Source organism: Gadus morhua, chromosome 16 (genome assembly GCF_902167405.1).
Source record: "Gadus morhua chromosome 16, gadMor3.0, whole genome shotgun sequence".
Lineage (NCBI taxonomy): Eukaryota > Metazoa > Chordata > Actinopteri > Gadiformes > Gadidae > Gadus > Gadus morhua.
Genome location: NC_044063.1, coordinates 17,175,477 through 17,189,202, shown reverse-complemented (window position 1 = coordinate 17,189,202; position 13,726 = coordinate 17,175,477). Strand labels below are relative to the sequence as shown.

At 43.0% G+C, this 13,726-nt stretch overlaps 1 protein-coding gene across 31 annotated transcripts in view; it reads left to right on the top strand.

Moving 5' to 3' along the window:
• Window positions 1-13,726, top strand: part of elna (elastin a) — a 49,070-nt gene that overhangs the window by 2,121 nt on the left and 33,223 nt on the right. For 30 of the 31 annotated variants that reach the window (XM_030381079.1, XM_030381077.1, XM_030381075.1 and 27 more), the window contains exons 2-5: window positions 7,276-7,359; window positions 8,381-8,425; window positions 9,203-9,298; window positions 9,436-9,465. In XM_030381079.1, the coding sequence (XP_030236939.1) occupies window positions 7,276-7,359; window positions 8,381-8,425; window positions 9,203-9,298; window positions 9,436-9,465 (255 nt within the window). The remainder of the gene's footprint in view (window positions 1-7,275; window positions 7,360-8,380; window positions 8,426-9,202; window positions 9,299-9,435; window positions 9,466-13,726) is intronic. The other variant, XM_030381048.1, reaches the window with a different exon arrangement.

Here is a 13,726-nt window from a genome sequence, read left to right as displayed (position 1 = left end):
GGTAGGCTTTCTCTCTCCTCCTGAATCGTCTTTTTTCTTGCTCCCTCACTCCTCTTCGTCCTGTGAATCTTTCAAACTCTCCCTCACGTCTGGCTGTTTCAATGTTTTGTTTCTTAGCCAACATTCACTTTGTTATTTAGCTCCACCATTGAAACATGTGTTCAGGCTATAGGTTTTGTTGAGGGCATTGCAAGACAATTATTTAAGCTGTGTTTATCTCCACTAAAAGTTATACATCCTAGTCCGATGCTTCTTATGGTTTCCAATCATTCCATCAAAGCTTTCCAATGGGGATGATAACGTTAAATTTCCTATCTAGAAAAAGTATATACAATCTTCTGTATATTTCCACTCTTTATACACTTGTTTGGTTTGTGCTGATTAAAAGCGTCAGCATTAGATTGGTTATTGGGACCACCATGTAAGGACACTAAGACACTAAGATATAGTGCTGAATAGTACTCAATACAGTGTTGACTAGTACTCATTAAACAAAGATAAATAATCCCGCCGGCCTCTGAGATACTGCAGTACTTTTACCATATCTGCTTCTCTGTTGAGGTTATAGTACGCTACACCGTTTCCTCCACACATGAATGTTGTCATCAATCCGCAGACAAAATTCTGAAAATATTCAGGTGCACTGTGGTGTAACTTCTTACATGTATAAGGTTAAAAGGAATAAAACAATGTGTTTCATGTACAAATAAATTACTATATATATATTACATAATACACTTATATATTTATTAGCTAAACAAATAAGAGCATAACCTCAACATTTTGAGTGAGCGGTAAGCCAGCCATAGCCATAACCGTTGTCTGAGATGCTGAAAACCAGCTCAATTTGTGTACACTTTTCTAGAAGATTTACTGCTCGACCTCTGGTACAAGGGTCACTTATGAACATGTAATAGTAGCAAAAAACCCTCTTTCAGTTTAACCTATTTTATTTTCCATCCAAATCACTCAATATATATCTACCAAGGACCATGAGGACGCGAGTGGCTGTTTTTCGGTTCATATCATTGAGTTATGATCCAAGAGGAAAGGAAACATCTGCAAAGTAGTTTATTGATACATTTGAGTCTTGTCATGTTTACTGCGTAAACATAAGTAGTGTGTTTGCTGCTATCTATGACTTCAGCAGAGTAACATTCCACTTGCACTTTGCATGCACACCGCATCTGCACGATGGATCGAAAGAGATGTATATGATTCTGATCATTATGAATAGACAGTGTAAGGGTTAGGGTTAGGGTTAGGGTTAGGGTTAGGGTCAGGGTTAGGTGTGTCTATAGCTCCGATGAACTCTTCTTGGGAATTAGTTTCCATGCCCTTAACAGGCAAAGTATTTGGTTGTATGATGTATGGGATTCATGACACTCAATCATGAGTGTCATTGCAATGTGCAATGTACAGACACTTTTTAAAATGAATAGAAGCTTCAGTCTAGCTTTAATCCCCTATTGTTCGTAGCAGTGCAAGAAATATCCCAACAATAGGTTAATTTAGCAGTGTACAAACCTTCTCTTTAAAACACCCTTGGAACTTTGAAAAATTATTAAACCGTCGAGAAAAGAATGCAATCATTTGTACCATAACTTTATGGGTGACAGTTAAAATGGGCTGTTACAAATGTGCAAGCCAGTTTCTCAACCAGTGTTGGACCATGCTTCGCCCCGCGACTTCTGAAAGAATTTAGCACATTAATCCTCCCCAGTGGTGACTCGACCCTGGCTGCAGTTGAAGGTAAATGAATTCACTGCAGATCAGATGGCATGCCCTGGCAGCCAGGCAACCAAGTCTAGCGATGAACTGGACCACCGCTCTATGCTCAATTTGATAATCAGTTGGTGATCTAGCAACACGCTAGCTGCTGGTCCCTCTGAGCTTAATTGGTGGCGTGTGTTGGATTCACAGCCGGCTGCATTTAAAGAGACCTTTTCCTAAGGTGGCTAGCCAACCAAGCCTGCTAAACTGAGTCAAACACACACGGAATCTCCTGGCTCAGTGGCACTACAGAGCTACTTAATACACCATTGAGGAATTAATAGAGTGGTCTGAGGAAACCCAGACACTCTCTAATTGAGTGTACAGGCTTTGAACGTCCCATCCAAAGATGCTCTATTAGTTAATAACGGTGCATTAGATGAAAGTAGTTCACTAAATTAAGGTTTTTCAAGGTAAGACTGATGTGTGAATATGTGCGAAACAGAAAATTACTTTTTGCTTCAAGGTGCTTTCCTAGAATTGAACATAAAAACGGGGTTAGCTGTTTGCTCTGGCAATATATAGATGATAAACAATAAAGCCACTTAAGAATATCAAGTTAAACCTTCTAAATAAACTAACATTAGTTTAGTCTGTTTTCCTTAATGTGTTTGTGGAAACTGGATGGAGTTGGGGAAAAGATTATGTTGAATTGAAACAGGCCTCCAGCTGTAGCTTTGTGATGGTACGCTACACACAGTAGGTCTACGCCTATCTGTTCAACACAGCCGGCCTGTGATATACTTTAAACAAGATGTTTTCATTAAAATAATGTATGTGTGCTGTGCTCCATATTCCTAAATGTAAATATAGGATGGTCAACTTTGGTTGTTGTTTTTTTCATATTGCTGTGGTTGAGGATATAGGTGTTATGTCCTAGCATGTTTTTGAGCTTTGAACAAAAAAACACATTCATTCTGATGATTCACGTGAATCTCCGGCCATATACATCACTAGAATGCCGGTTATAAATGCATTCAGCTTGTTGCTTTGCTTGACTCCAAGCCGCATAGTATCTGTGTTCTATCCACGCCAAGAAAACCAACTGTAAATTTGTCGTCAAAACCTATTTAAAAATCTTTTCATTTGCGAAAATAGTCCTTAATGTTTTTCTGTTGGTTTTATTGAAGTCATAAAGCATTGTTAGGAACCCAAATCTTATCCAGCTTTTTGGGACGGATTAATTACACACAAAATGTTGGTCTCAGGTGGTCTGCTTTTATATGAGGAACATGTGGAGAGAGGTCATGCCATTGCTCTTCTAAAATAAGCAATGGGGAAACACGCAAAAGCATATTGTTGTGTCTCTTTCTCGGTATTGGGGGAACCACATGACTTATCGGAAGGAAATAAAAGCAACACTAAATTAAAATACCGGTTTTAATACGAAGCACATTAAGAGAAGTTGGTCTTGGACAAAACGGTGTATGTGTTTCCGGCATTTATTTTGTGATCTTACAGCCCGTTGTGATTGGTTTTGTTTGATAAACCATTAGAGCCCAACCCTTCGGTATAGTGTGTGTAAACATGGCGATGAACCGTAGCCTTGCTTGCATGGCTGATTTGTTCCAGTCCTTGTCTTTCACTACACACTTCTGTCTGGAACTAATCTTTATCTTAAAACCACAAAAGACATCTGATAACACACGATAAATGATCAGGGCCAATAGTCTGATTTATGATCTATGTGCACTATGAATTAATACCGGAGGCGGTAACGGGAAACGCACTTACGTTCCAGATTCCATGTCTACTTTTCGGGCGTGGCCTGCAGTCTGATCCAATAGGCTCATGTGTCTAGATGGAGACCATACCTTCTACTAGCGTGCAATGGTTTCTCTCGGCTCCATCTTGGCTTATCATATAGTGTAAAATGTTTGTCGTGCTTAGTGTGAATTACTACCCATGGGGAGGAATTCACAGCTGTTACACATCCTTTTCTGGTGTTACTGTTTCAAAGGCATGTCTTCCCTAAGCCCATACAGCTCGGCTGTCAGCCCGAAAAGAACGGCCGCAGAAAAACCCGCTCTTGGGGTTCAAATGGAACATTGCATCGAATCAAAATACCAAGTATCATGTCAATTTAAAATAGTGTCGTCTGTGTTTCGCCTTCGGACAGACGCTTTGCTCCACACAATGGGGCTCTAGCCGCCCAGCCGAGGCCCGGTTCTGGGGGAAGGACGAGGCTGGGGTGGGGGGTAGAGAATCTCACCAGCAGATAGGCCGAATTGTTTCCAAATCGACATCCTTAGACATTACTTACCTCTTCCTGGAAAGAAAAGAGTGGGGATGGGATGGCAAATAGAGAAGCAGCTGTGACAGCTGTGTCTTACACAGGCTATGCAGATAAAGACAGTTTGGTCGCAAGAGAACGATGCCTCCTGTTCCCCTAGATGCAATAACGCCAGATTTGCTGTGCACTTGTTTTTGGCTACAGATCCATTTCCACCGTCCAGTCAATGGTTAACCAGAATATTTCAATTAGACGGGTGCGGTTGAGAGCTGTAATTTTGAAGTCAAGCGACACATAAACCGATGGCTGGTCCTTTTTAGGAGCAGTTATCAGATCTGGGCAGCATGTAAACGGTTGTGTCATTGGAGGTCGCTCTCGGAGGTTTGGAGGAGACTTTGTGTGTGGTCTGTAAGGTTAAAAGCAGCATCATCGAACCTGTCCTGTAAACGTTTTGTGAAAAGTGTTCCTACTTTTGGCAAGTCCTGAATAATTGGGTGAAATAAACCAACACCCAGTGTGCAGGGTCGTGAAATTGCCACATTAGTGAGTCACATGGTTTGTAACTACACCCTTTTAAGTCACCTCATCATCTCGGTCATGAGTTTGGTAGGATTGACCACAAAGCAAGGGTCTGGTGAGCGGTTTGTTGTCCCACAGCCAGGCTAAGGTCATACTTGTGGGCTACGAAAGATTTCCATGAAACAACATAAGACCACACACATCAATTCAATGAATGCTTTGTTTTGTACTTCATGGGTCATAAATATGTTAGTGGTCGTGGTCTCTGCGGTTGACGTGCTCTCTGGTTAAACGGGGCAATCAAGAATCAATGACAGGTGAACAGGCAACCGTTGTGAAGAATCGTCAATTCTTGTGCCAAAATGGATGATTCAACCTTTTGATCATTGTTCAATGGACATAACAATTAAATAAGGGGTATGTCCATTGCTGAGTATTTATCTATTGGCATAACATGCATTAATCTGAAAACTATTTAATTAATTCGTGTTCATAAGTTCAACCTCTGTTCTATTCATTTTTGTTTTTACTTAAAAAACGGACTTACGTACCTACTAAAATCAGGACAAGATCGATCTGAAAAGAAAGAGCATAGAAATGCAGAAACACGGCATACCCGTTTCTGATGGGGACGACAATGAAGGGACCGGGGCAGACCGTTTCAAAGTGAACCAAATGCCCAGTGCCCTGTGGCCCTGCTGAAGTGCAGTATGCATGAGATTGGATTGCGACCAGGGGGAAACCGTAGCACACTATAGCTCCCCCTTTCTCCGTTGCTTTCAATGCCCAGACAGGAAATCCTCCTTTTGATTGCTACGGAGCACAATGAGCAGAGTTAATAACAATCCCTCCACCTTGGTAGACCTCTACCAACACCTGAGAGTCCTGCCAAGGAGCATAAACACACGAGACGAACACGTAAGACTTGGAAATACAAAATGTTGTTCGCTCAGCAGTGGAATTAATGGAAATTGATCGCTCATCTGCCCAACTGTTTGATTACATTTGTTCTTTCTTTGGCATTCCTGAGCCTAGTTGGAGTTCTCTTCAATCAGACCTCAAGGTCATCCTGAAGGAACCCAGCGTCGGTCCAGCTCCCTCACTGTTCTGATTAGCTTAGAACCCCCCAGCCCCCTCCTCATCTGTCAATGGGTTCTTACATGAGGTCATTTGTTTTCAACAAGATGGCTGCCATGCTTCTTCAAATAAACTGTCATTCAACCTCCCTTTCTTAACACTCCCCGTCCAGAATAGCGTGTTATAAAAAGCTATGTATAATAAAACAAGCCGTGTTACAGATTCTATTCCACAGACTTTTATAAATCGTTTTCGGCCAACAACAAATAAAATCCCCTTATTTGAATGAGAAGTTATTGCAACTGCACCACTGAAGCTTACCTCAATCAGGACAATCTCTTAAAACAAAACTTAAATTTAACCTAAGTCACTTCAAGCAGTGTACTGTTTCATAATTATATTAACTTTCCACCCAAACCACACATCAGCAAAGTTTGCACACTTTGCTCATTCCATTTGTTCATGAGCAAACGTCACCCGCCACCACCCCTTTTTGTTCTCAATCTTTCATCCAAATGCTCTGAATCAACACTACCCACCCAAAACTTGGTTCATATGCCTAGACTAGTTTCCTGCATTGAATAGCCCGGACGATGAAGAAAATGAAGAAAATATGTTGTATGTATCAGTGTGTGATTGTTTATAAGCACATTATTTAAATGCACTCTCATTCAAGCAACACTTCCATGAATGTGGATATATTCGTTAACATACTTTCATTTAAAAGTCCCCAAAAAAGATGTGGACAAGATAGTAATGGCTAGATATATCCATCCCCAAGTGCCTAGACACTTGGGGATGGATACCGGAGCTGATAATGTTGACATACACTAATACACACACAGGGCTTAGACATGTGGCTCAAATGAATTGGCCTGCCTATATGTAGGAGTCATTAAAGTTAATGATTGTGGTTCTACAGTCCCCGTACTCTTCATCGTGTGGTGGATTCAATGATCCAAACCATGTTTTTGCCTTCAAAATATTAAACTTCACAATTACAGCCTGAGTTCAGGCCCCCTTGGATTTAGTTGTTCAACGTCCCAGAACCACTAGAGCAGTTCGGTTTTTTTTATAATCCTTGCACTTAATTGTTTTTCTATTGTTCCTTTGGTTCCACGGGGCCACCATGGATGTGATCCAGGACAGCCATCTCAGGAGTTCCCCTGGGCCGGGTCCAGAACTCAGACAGGGCCCTGGGGGGGGGGGCGTTGGGGGGTGGGGGGGGGGGAGGAGCCACAACACTGAGGTTCAGAAGAGGAGGGCTTCCAAATGCAATACCTCATCACAAAAAACAATTGTGATATTTTTCTCTCTCTCTCTCTCTCTCTCCCTCTTAATCAGGCCCATGAAGCGTTATGTTTGCCTTGATCCATGCAGGAGATGTTGTGTCCACATTGTTTCAATGTGTGCGCCGTGAAAGTCCTGACCCTGGGCAATGCTCTATGCCAAGGACAGACTTTTTGGTTGGCTGTCTGGGTCACCGATGATGAAATGGGCTTGGGGGGAATGTTTTCCCTTATGGACCGTCTCCTTGAGGAACAATGGCAGTGATTGAGGGCTCTGGAAAGAAAACGGAATTAGAATGATTAAAGTGTCTCGATTTGAGAGAGTGGTGCAGGTGTTGTGAATGATGTCATCCGTCATCGTCCTCCATGCGCTGTGTGTTCCAGGTGTGTTCGTGCCTGCTGGTGCAGGAGTTGGACCAGGTGGAGTTGGACCAGGTGGGGCGGGACCGGGAGCGGCCCTCTTTCCAGGTAACCACGTCCTCTTCCATCTGGACGTGTGTCAGCAGACGAAGATGGTGCCAAATTAAATACAATCTGTTTGTGATTTAAAGTATTTTGAAAGATAAATTGCAAGTAAATTACGGGCAGTATATTTTACACTATAGTAGGGTATGAATCACGGGATAAAAGACACGCACAGCGCAGTAATATCGATGTTGTGTGGGTGCATGTGCGTGTCTTATCTATCAGTTCATCTGGATGACTTCATGTAGCTCAGAATGTTTTAATTAAAAGGGTCTGGCCGTGCATCACACAATGACATAAGACAACACGCGCATCCCCTGAGTCTTGTTTCGTGTCAATCACAAAGCAATTATAGCAGTTGTCTGCCTGAATGTACGTATTGTCGCCTCCCACATTGCGTCAAGGTTGCTAGCGGTGAACTTTAAACTACCTACAGCTGTCTGGCCATTTCATGTTCTGGGGTGCAAAGGTAAAGGGCTGTGTGTAAGAGTTTACCATGATTTAATTTGTTCCTTTCCTTCTCCTTTCTGATCAATACAAAGTATGGGTTATAACCTTACCCGGCATCCTGCTTGCTTACTCCACTAATATCCAGTACGAAGCCCAGTAATGGGCCCCTACAGTGATAACTGCTTATTCTAAGCTGTCTTCTGGAGATGTATTCCATGTGCAGGGATTTTCCACTTTTCCTTTAACCTGACAACATTGAAAAAGACCACACTGACTACCGATCAAACTCAGTTTGATCACTACCGATCCAACTGGCCTAACACCTATTACCCATGACACTTCACACCTTCACACGTAGCATTACCCAGGTGTAAACCATTAGACTAACCATTAGACATTCAACGTTTTTTATGATAGAAAATACCTTCCTGACACTAACACTCAACAATTTACCCACGCGACGGGTTTTTGGCGGCAGTTCATTTCACACCCTCCGTGAAACAGCCTACCCTGAACTGGTCAAAAGAAAATGCGCCTGATCTCTAACCCTTGCTGTCACTGTTATCTTTACAAGGTGCCGGGAGAGTACCTGCGGGCTACAAACCGGCTAAAGCAGCGGGTGAGTCAAAGATGTTCTGGAAAGAGTTTGATGGATTATATGAAGTCTGGCTAGTTCATGAACCAGCGGGTCCTATAGTCTATTCACCAGGAGCCTGCAGTTTGAATTACGATTTTCTTGCATCCAAAGGAAAAACAAACACCCCTCGAAAGAAGAACAAAATATGAAAACAACATGGCTAACAAAACGTTCCCTCATTGTTTGTGTTTACAAACCTCACATTCAAACAGTAATTCTACTTTTTTTCGCTTCATGGGTGGTCCGTGTTTCATTCTCTCGGTCATCGTGGCTTCCAGAGCTCTTCCCAGTGGTCCCAGATACCATTGTCTACTCTAATGGACATGAAGTGGCTCTAAAGCCAGACCTCGCGCGGCACACCCACAGAGAGCAGATACCGGGGCCGTGTGCTCTGGGTGGGTGTAGGAGGCTACTCTTATCTCCTCTCCGTCCTTATCACACATTCAAGGCAGAGTCCCAACACACATACTGCACTGAGACACTGGCAGCGCTCCCAGTACGCTCTGCTTGTTCCTCACACCTCAATGACGGAACCTCAGCTTCATTGGATTCTCGGTGTTCTGTGGCCCGGTCTCTGTTTTACTTAGAGTGCATCCATATGGCTAGAAGTAAAACATTTATTCAAAATTTCAATGGGAATATCAACACTATATGGATCATGATAATGACAACAACAATTGATTAGCGATGAGGTGGATGTTGATAGTAGCAGTGATGATGAGGATGATGATCACGAGTTCTTCTCTGTTCGACCCACAGCGGGAGGTTATGGAGGGGGTCGAGGTATAGGGCCTGGGGGGTTTCTGCCCGGTGGTCATGGAACAGGTGGCTTGGGCACTGGAGGACTGGGTGCAGGTAGGCTACAACTATATTGACACGTTTTCCCTTATAGCTAAACCCTTTTAGTCTTGTTATTGTTTTCCATGTATATATGTTGCATGTGCTGGATGTATTAATCCACCCAAGTGAGTTTTTTTTTATCTTTGTCTCAGCAGGAGCCGGTGGAAAGGGTCCCAAACCAGGTTAGATCAATACAGTCCATTGTGTTATATTTGTATTCATACTTACAATTTGGTTCTTCAATATTGTGTGTTGTGTGTTCTATGCTGCTGTAATAAAAGGATCACTTATGCAGGTAGGCATGGGCATGTGTGTTTAACATGTCAAGTCCTTTCGCGTAGAGGGGGGCCAACCCTGTACAACATTGTGAAGTGTGTAATGTACAACATACTAATAGGACGGGGTGCCAACATTGTATCACTTCCTCCTGGCTGTTGCCGTTGACGCCCAGACTTTTCAAGCCTGTTCTACTTCACCTCTTTATCAAAGGGAGTGACGATTTTCAGAGGGTTCGCTTCCTTCAACGCCTGACAAAACAGCGGTACCGGCACACTGATTAATGTTATTTTAAAGTCAAGCCCTCACAATATCTGGAAACCTCCTTGTTGAAATGTGCCATTGCCCACTTTTCTCCGACATGGTATTGTAAATATTTTCCTTAGTGTAAACCGTGTTAGTGCCTCAGAAAGGATTTGCAGTAATTTAATTTCCATAAGCTGTGCTGATTTCAATCTAGGCCTACCCTGTACATGCAGATAAGGTGCGTCCAAACTAAGACCCTATATTCCTGATAAGACCCGGGGCGGAGCACAGGAGGTCTTCTGGAGGGCTTCCTTCTTTCACAAAGTCATTGAGTTCCAGGGGACCTGAATGGTGAAAATGACCTAATATCAGATGTGAGCAGGAAGTTGACTTTGGCCGGGGTCAGCATGAGCATTTTCTAGGAAGCAATGCCCTGGCTCTTGTACGTACCTTCTATTGCCAGGCCTCACTTGCAAAAATGAGATTAGAAAGTAAAAAGCAAACAGTGTGTCGGAGGCGACTGCCTCCCTAAGCGAGCTGGAGCAATGTGGGGAGCACTGTGTGGAAAAAAGAGACCGACAGCTAGATCACCTAAACACAGAAGAAAGTGAAAGATCTAACGACTGGCCGGAGGAGACACTGAGGGTCAGCCATAGGCCTCCGCCCAGAGACCAGGAGTCACAGAGGAGTCGTAACCTGTTCCCAGCTGCTGTTCAATTTATTGAGCCATTTATCTGGAACGACTATGAAAAAGTGACCTCCAATGTTTTAAATCAATCAACCGCCTATTCTTTAAATCATTCCAGATTCTTGAATTTGCAGGGATTGGAAAATTTATCTTTTTTGTCAGTATGAAGATTCAATTAGATACTTCCCTTGACTCTAAGGCACCAAGAGCGTAGACATTATTTTGAGCATTCCTTGCTTGGTTTATGGATTGTATAGATAACAATTATCCCCAAAAGAACGTTAACCCAGGTTATAAACCATAGGGAACTTTTTTTATGCCAGAGAGATACTATAAGTATTAGAATTTATGCAAGAAAATCTGCCTTGAGCAAGCACACACACTAAGGCATTCAATTGTTCCCCAGAAGATGAAGAAAAGTGCGGTTGCATTCCACAGATGTACACCTTGGCTAAAGAGTATCATCCCTCAACTGCAGATGTAGAAACGTGCTGTAACCGCTCTAAATGTCTGCACAGCTAATGCCAGGTCCAACAACGGCTCCAGTAATTGTGTATTCTGTCGAAATCCGGATTGGTAAAATACTGCGACTTCGAAAGGCAAATTCTGACTTGTTAACAGCTGTTAGATCCTGGCCTCCTTCTTTTGAGCATTATTTGAAGAAGCGACTAATTGAATTCCCCGACACCTTTTCATTGAAAAAGAAAGTATAAAGATGCCTTATATTATGCATTTCAATAGATGCTAAAATGCCAAAGATTTGTCAAACTTTGTAAACACCTTAATTCCAGCAGCTGGGAGTGCTGACAATCTACCCTGACCCAGTGAATACCTGTTATCACCCAGGCTCGGAGACTGTGACTATATCCTTTTAATTATCAAGCACCACACATTGCATATGAGTCTGCTTGCATGTGCGCAGGGTCTCACCGAGACGCCTCAGGATTCCTCTCGAGGTCCCTCTGGTTTATATCAGGGCCTCATTTTGAAGCAGCTGTGCATGTTTTCGTCGGGTGGGCTCCTCGTCCTCAACAGGAAGAGGAAGAGGCTTGAAGCCAACAAGGTACACGAAAGTGCCAAAGTTAAGTGGGATATTAAGGAGGATGGAGACAATAAGTAGATAGAAGGGAGACAACCCATCCTCCATTAGATCCATCCCAGACAATAAAGAGTGTTGGGCACGAACAGACACTTACACACACGTGCATGTACTGCAAACACATAGTCGGGTATTGGGTCACTGGGGGGAAGAAGCAGAGCAGAATAGAGGAGTGACATGAGGACTTGAGAGGGAGAGAGGAGCAGATGCAGGTGTACAGCGAGTACTTGCATCAAGAGTCCTTTGGTGCACATATGCTCTGCATTATCGCAGCTCAGACCTGTCATCAGAGCTGTCATAGCCTAGAAGGCCTGTGCATGTATGGGACAGTGCCCATACACTGTATGTGTGTATGAAAATATTTAACGTAAACATTTGTTACTTGGAGCCAATGTAATTGATACTATAAGCAAGCAGATTTACCGTCAGTTGTTTGGGGACATGTCCAATGAACCAACTTCTGTACTGAGACACGTGTACGCACATACACTCGCACAAACAAAGATCTCGATCTTTAGTCTTTGATTATATACATTGCAGCAAATCTATTTGACTTAACCTTGACATTCTCTCTTCCTTTTATTTACTTCGCCTGAGTAAAAACCTTGGACAAAAACGCCAGCGGTGCAATAAACAACCACGTGCCATTTAGCATCGCCAATTACTCGGTTCATGATGATAATTTAGGTCAAGAAAAGCCAGTCAACAGTAATTTACTGTCGTCCACTGATCCAACAAAACCCCAGGGTTTTGTTGTCTTTAACCTAACTTAAACCATATTTTAACAGGATTGGTCGAACACACCATAACAAGCATCCAGCCTGTTCACAGTCAATTGTGTTCTGCCTCTGTAAGTCGTTTTTTTATTTTTCTGTTTATATGGGGACCAGCTTTCGCGCCAACGTCGGTTGTTCTCTCCGATGTTTTCCCCGATTGTCTCTGCAGGGGGGAGTACCACTCCGCGGTCAGCCAGGGGGGTTGGAGCAGGGAGCATTCACTCGTCCATCTGGCAGCAGCACACCCCGTGTTGTTTAGAAATTACCCTGCTCTGATTTCTCCAAGCTTTCATTAAGAGAAATCATGGAATCACAGGAGGCTGGAAACCAGTCCCAAGTGGCTGAATCAAGCTGAATCCAAAACGCCTGCTCCTTCAAAAGAGGCTTCTTTCGTCGTCTATATTTACAGTGGATAATTACGTTTGTAGTCTATCATCTGAAGAAACTGCTACATTACGGTACCGCTGTGCAGCTGTATGGAAAGGCACAGCCAAATCCACAAAGGGAGGTTGAAATTGTTAAACTCGGATCTATCAATGGTAATGCCGGGAAGAAAATCTGGATATTTGGGGTTGAAAGGCCATCGGGTCTGTGGGATTGCTTTTTAGATACACTGGAGCTATTCATGTTCAACCCACTGTTAAACCTTTCATTCAAAGTAGTAATCCCCTTGTTTACTGTATTACTGTATTAAATTAACCACCAAAACACCAAGCCTTGCTTATTTCTAACCATGAGGTTGGCATCCATGTGTTACGTTAAAAGGCTTCAGATAGCTATGCTATCTAATTTGCTGCCCCACAAACGCTAAGGAACTTTGAAAATGCTTTTAGGGCTAACTCAGTGAACCCCTTGCTGCGTGTTTACGGGCCAATTCGGAAGTGAGCCGACCTGTCTATTGCAACCCTGACTAGTCAAGAAAGAATGCGATGGATACGCAGGGTTGAGGCATGTGGGGACCATCTGCTAGAGGTACCTCGGTGGGCCAACTCTACATACCGTGACCACTGGCTTCTTCTACCGACTGCTGTTAGGCTCTGCTGACCTTTCTCATTCTTTGCACATAAAAAGTGGTTGAAAGAACAAGGTGGTGATTTCAATGGAATCGTGTTATGAGAGATTGTCAGTGAACTTTCGGGATCCCTTATCCCACATTTTTATTGTTTGTGAATGGTTGTGTTTTGTGTCTGCCCTCGTCTTTGCTTTGCACGCTATGTGCGTGCCAAACTAAGGAGGCACTGTGGACAAACTTGCTTGAGCTCTGAGTTGGCAACCGTTGATCTTGTTTAAAAGAGGCTTAAAAAAATACTAAAGGACATCATGGCATCTTTTTGGTCCAGCATAAAAGACAAAACGAG